The following is a 5816-nucleotide window of genomic DNA, read 5'->3' as shown; positions in this document are numbered from 1 at the left end:
AACTAGCGAATTATAAAGCCAAGTGCCTGGCCTTAGTGTATAAATGCAGGATTTTCTTTTAATTCTGGCTGAAAGTCAGTGGGTTTGTTGAATAATGAGGTGGCACCAAAATATTTATAAAATATGGTACAATGTTATAATTAAGTTTAAAATCATTTTGATTTATAGATAGAATAGAATTAAATAAAATGGAGAAATAAGTTACTATATGCAAGTAGCTAAATAACTTCATAATTTCACCCAAAATGTATTTATGGTTTGATATGAAAAGTGCCATTGTACTAAGTTTGAAAACTTATTTTATTTTTGGAATGACAAAATTTATCAAAAAAATATATATATTTCAATATTGAATCAGGAACTGTTTTGATTTATAAGTATAAACATGAAAAAAGTTCTCTGAAAGAGATCATTTTTAATGTTTTATATTTCATAGTTCGAGGATTTTTACTTAATAGAACTTTTGTCATCTGTTTATGTTATAATTATATAAACAATGACATTATTATCTTAATGTACGTATTTATTACAGTTTATATAACAGTACATGAGCTATTTGATGTTACTTGGATACCAAATAAATAACTCTTAAAAAATATCTCCTCATAAAAGGTTATATTTTGTTATCTTAAAATGAAAACCATGTTCATTATTGTTTACATTATAATCTAGTACAATGGTCCTGAAACTTTTCTTTTTATTTCTCAGTTTAGAAGAAGGGACAGATATTATAGGAAAAAGCTCAGCTATACGCTGAGGAAAAAGGAGATATATAGGTAACCCTGGGCATATTACTGCGGCTAAGAAGGGACGATTCTACTTAGGACAATGTCCCTTGGTACGATGCCACTTAATTAGATGTCGTTAGGTGGGATGCCAGTTAGGGCGTTTTCAATTGATACTATCTTCTCTAACACCTGTCCCGTCTCAGCCGCAGTAATATGCCCAGGGTTCTATAGTAACATAATGTATAAAGTTATTATTATTAAGCCCAAGTCACAAACCCGTTACAGCAATAAACCTTTTTAAAAATAACATTTGCCTTGTCTTACTATGTTGCCGTTACTTCACGGGTGACGTATTGATGACGTTTCACTACGAAAAGCCCTGAACATAAGAGTAAAATCGACGAGGCACCCTGTTTATAAGCATATACTTAACTAAACATCTAAGTATTTCGTAACGAATGAGCTACATAAAAACAATTTCAGCAAGCGTAGCTTATTTTATAGAGAGTCCTATTGTTCGGTGTTAGATCTATGTTTACTGGTAGCTTCACAAACGACACTGGATTTGGGAAAATATTTAAAATTGCCATTTAATAAATGAAATGAATAAAATATTTGAAATTAAAACACTTAAATTTTAATTTTTTTTTAAAAGAATCAATTAAAGAAAAGTCACACTCTGAAAGGCTTCCTTTTCGGCTTCTCTCGAGTGCAAGCATCCTGGACCGAAAGACGCCTTTCCTGAAGAAACAAACATTTTAACCAAATTCAAATAGCGAAGTTGGCATTTCACCTATTTAAACCACGTGGTATTCTCGTACAAAAAACATTAATTTGTTTTTACCGAAGTGTAATTTCTTGCCTCTTTCAAATTTATAAAAGGCGTCTTTTAGATAAAAGTATACCGACGAGAAACGTCATTGATTAAACAACAATACCACAAGATGGCCCAGGCCATAATATTAGCCTAATGCCCATCTCTTTTACCAGGGGAAATTTTTTTAAATGATTAAGTTCCACGTCGCGGGGTTGGTAAAATATAACAAAATCATTATAGACTGAAATGTAATCTTCATTCAAATAAGATATTTCTTTTAGTTTCAAATGGCGGTTTATCACACCGGACATGTCTCATATTTCAAGTGATAACCAAGTATTCCTAAAAAACCCTTAAGCCTCGGCACTGTAAATGTACAATGACATATCTCAAAGGAGAAGCACAAATACTGCACATTTTTTACGCAGCCTTATAAGTGTATTTTCAGCCTTGGGACTAAACAACCCTCTTCGATTATTAAAAGCGCTACGAAACTGACATGGCCAGGATAGAGGGAGTTAATAGTGATGGAAAGACACCCCAATTAAATCTCTATCAAGTGCCGTTGAACAAAATTAATGTTAATCTGGGTAGCAAGGGAGCTAGCACGGCACTGATTCACAGTCTCTTCGCCCTCTGTAACTAGAGAAGAGAGGCTTAAAACGGAAGGATACATTTCTATGGTTTCGTTTCTGGTAAATAATAGACACGTTAAGCCAGCGCGCTAAAACGTGTAGAGGGAACTTATAGGATTGTTGGCGTACTTTGCGTGTACAGTCTGCACCTTCTTCAAGTTGTTTCGCCAATTTTTGGCGCTGGCTTAACCGGTACAGTACCGCCTAGAACAAAGTTCACTATGCGAGCGCTCGCTTAAAGCGGCGATTATGTGGGGGAAACATGAGCTAGAGCTGCTGCCAGACCCCCGCTTCTAGGCGGTACTGTATATTGAAATGCGAAAATGTATTCAACTTTTAATGGCCTGATTTGATATGACTTTACTGACGCTAGACACGATTTACAAACATGCAAGTTTATAAAGGATTTCAAACTCGCAATAGCGACCGATTTTTTTATTTCAATCATTTCGATTAGTGGGTAAGATTCAATAGCCATAAAATAAGTAATTCTACTGTTTTTAAACAGAATGCCTAACCTTCAAATTGAAATATAACTACTTCCATTTGGTTATTTTTTAAAGCATCTAATTATGAACCAAAATAACTTGCTTTAAATTTATTTCAGCAGTTTTCTTCGTCTGGTTGGTTTCGTTGTACTTGGGAATGTACTTAGCTGTTAAAATGGGTTTCCAAATCTGACGCAAGGTGGTGCGAAAACGTCCCACCTTCTTGGCCTTGAGGATAGTCCTCTCGCTTTTGCTCTGCTCGATTGTGGTGTCATTTCTGAGACCAGTGTTAAATTTTGTTGGTTTAAACGAAAAGATGTTGTCACTTTCAGCGAATTTTTTTATATTTGCTTGTTTTCCAAAGCCGTCTTTACACGTTGTACGCTTTGCTTCAAATCTGAAATTACCATAAAATATATTTATTGAATAATGACCGTTAAATTAACGACAAAGCCGAAAGAAATATTTTTTAGAAAGATTTCTCAAAATTGCTTCGCCACAAACATATTTAATTTGTTTAGATAAACACCTGGTTTATTTATTTGCCTAGTGATAGCGCCCGCCCTGTAAAACCTATACTTACTTGAAAGGCCGACCTTCTAGACTCTTCGTCAAAAAGCTAAATGACTTTGGAACTTTTAAAATAATTTTCGCCGCTTCCGGCCCAAAAGCTGAATGGACGGGATTTTCAGACGGTTTAGTGACAAAGATGGTCGGAACGGCTGCGGTTTCAATTTTTTTGAAACGTTGATTCTGAGCCCTTTGAACACTAGAGTAGAGAAAAAAACCTATAAGAATCAATACCTAGTTTCTACAACGCGAGAGAGTAACTTCTTTACATTAATCCGTACACCGATTACGTATTCCGAATGATGTGATTAGAAAAAGATGATTTGTGAGCAAGTACATAGTCATTACAGAATTATTAAATAACGCAACGACAGAACCATTAGTGTAAATATTTAGATCACAGTGTAGAACCATCAAAACAACTAGTTGTACCCTGGGCACTATATTCTGAAAGTATTTTACAACCCTTTAAATATCCATTTTGCACTTATTGCTCATTTTCAACAGAAGAACAGAAATCGGTGCTGAGTCGCAGGTCTGTTATCTTTAAAAATAAAGCTTTTAATATCTTTGACTGTTTCAAATATAATTTTTTTATTATTTTTTTTTTTTAAATAGATTCTGTATAGAATGTATTAAATTTTGCCTTTACTTGAAATAACCACACCATTTTGACCCATTAGTTAATTCAAATAAAACCATTTTATATCAATTGCCCACTTTCATTAGTGTTATAAAACAATGCGTTCGGTGAAAAACTTAAGGGACACCATATGAAATTTCAAATCTGCTCAGATAGATAATTTGATTTATCTTTTTTTGGCAAAAAAAATTAACAAGGCAAAGCAACTTTTTATGAGAATGGCTTATTATAAATGGATTTGTTTTGTTTTATTAAACAGGTGTTATTTTAAAATATGTTCAGGGTTTCCTTTCCCATTTATAGCCCTAATCTATAACTATAAATCTTATAGTTTTCCTTTTATTTATTTCACCTCTTTGCTTCCCTTATCTATTTCTACGGCTGGTAGAACGGGAGTTATTGTGGGAAGGAAAGGACTTCGTAGAAGAAGATATTTAGTTGCATTTACTTGTATGTCATGTTCCTAAAAACGCGACAACTACTAGCTCTAGAGCTTTGAAATTTTAGCTCAATGTTCGGGGCCTAATTTCCAACTAAACGCGCCTAATTCCAAATACCTGACATGTTTATTAATCTAATTCTATTTTAATTTTCTCGACTTTGGACTTCCACCCCTTTGCTTTTCTATCTCCTCTCCGAGTTCCTTGCGCTCGTCCTGACTTTAAGCATTTTTAACGGGTTAGTGTGAAATTAGGAGTTTAGGTTTAGTTGGGATTTTATTAGTCCAGGACTTTGTGCTGCACGTGTTACTTTTTTGCTACAGCGTTTACCTTTCTTACGTACAAATCAGATCTAATTCATTAAAACTAAGACCCCGGGCGAAGCCGGGTATTAAAGCTAGTTATTTTTTTATAAAATAATTTATATCGCGGTTTTAAATCACATTGTTTCCGATGTTAATTTCGCCAACTAATTATTTTCATACACCCCCTTCAAGCTTTGAGGTTTTTTTTAACTAAAAATAATCAAATTTACACCCTTTGCGGTGGAGATATAAAATAATTAAAATTTGTTTATTGCTACAACTCGGCATATTATTTACCTACTATTGAAAAATAATCAGATAGTTAAAATAAATTTTATTCTAGCTAGAGACGCTATCGCGATCAAGCAGATTTTACTTAACTAAATATTCCTAGGGTTTCCCCTTAAATAAAACTAATTTTAGAATTAGAATAAAAACCATATATTAGAAAGTAAAATAAAATTTTCTTATTCTTCTGATATTATTCGCCGAAAACATTTAGCATGGCACACACCCTATCCGTTTCCCCAGTGGCATACGTTAATATAAAGTAGTGCGAGCAAAGAACATCAATTAGGTGACTTACATCATCTTGGAATATCGGATTGGTCTTTCCCAGGCAGACATTTTCTTATAATCCTTATTGTTAACTGCCATTGCACGGCCAAATATTTAACGATAATATTTCCTTAACAAGGAATTTTTAAATTTATTAGTTTAAGTTTTAATAATTTTACTTTATACCAGAGGAAGATTACCAACAATATAACGCCTAAATAGAAACTCCGCGATTTTATTACACTCAAACTGGATTGACCATGAGGTGAAAGCACACGACTGTTCAGGGCTCGATGCTGTCTCGAACTACTTCCCCTCACGCAGAGATAAGAATATTAGTTCCTTTGTATCAGGGTATTTTTAAACCGCGTGTCGAACGATCTAACCTCTTGACGTTTTCGATACAGATTTGCAGTGATAACTAGGGCGTCTCAAAACCCGAAACGGACGTTTTCGACAAAAAAATTGAGCGGAGCGCGCGTAATGGCTGGAATTCAAGTCACGAGTTTTTTCTCCTTTACTTTGATTCAAACATTTTAAGTAAAAGAAAGCTATATTTAATAATGGACAAAACCACGATAAAATCTACAGAGCCGGTAAACGATTTAATAATAATCAGCTAGACTAATACC

The 5816-nt window shown here is 33.9% G+C and overlaps 1 protein-coding gene across 1 annotated transcript; it reads right to left on the bottom strand.

The window, feature by feature from the left end:
- Nucleotides 1-2746: 2746 nt before the first annotated feature.
- LOC149921954 (uncharacterized) lies at nt 2747-5368 on the bottom strand. The gene is made up of 3 exons (XM_090162195.1): nt 5213-5368; nt 3252-3437; nt 2747-3065 (listed from the first exon to the last, which is right to left on the bottom strand). The coding sequence occupies exons 1-3, from the start codon at nt 5281-5283 to the stop codon at nt 2747-2749; spliced, it is 576 nt and encodes a 191-aa protein (XP_090018321.1). The 5' UTR covers nt 5284-5368.
- Nucleotides 5369-5816: the final 448 nt, after the last annotated feature.

This window comes from Leiobunum rupestre, chromosome 11 (assembly GCF_980474605.1).
Source record: "Leiobunum rupestre chromosome 11, qqLeiRupe1.1.hap1, whole genome shotgun sequence".
NCBI lineage: Eukaryota > Metazoa > Arthropoda > Arachnida > Opiliones > Sclerosomatidae > Leiobunum > Leiobunum rupestre.
Note: the sequence above shows the minus strand (reverse complement) of the source record. Positions and strands in the feature narration are given on the sequence as shown.

Excerpts from the sequence above, each read along its gene's own strand:
- LOC149921954 (XM_090162195.1), bottom strand. The coding sequence starts at position 5,283 with ATGGCAGTTAACAATAAGGATTATAAGAAAATGTCTGCCTGGGAAAGA. Across the intron at positions 3,438-5,212 it reads ATCCGATATTCCAAGATGAT|TGTTCAAAGGGCTCAGAATC; the intron begins GTAAGTCACCTA and ends TCTCTACTCTAG. Across the intron at positions 3,066-3,251 it reads CTAGAAGGTCGGCCTTTCAA|ATTTGAAGCAAAGCGTACAA; the intron begins GTAAGTATAGGT and ends TGGTAATTTCAG.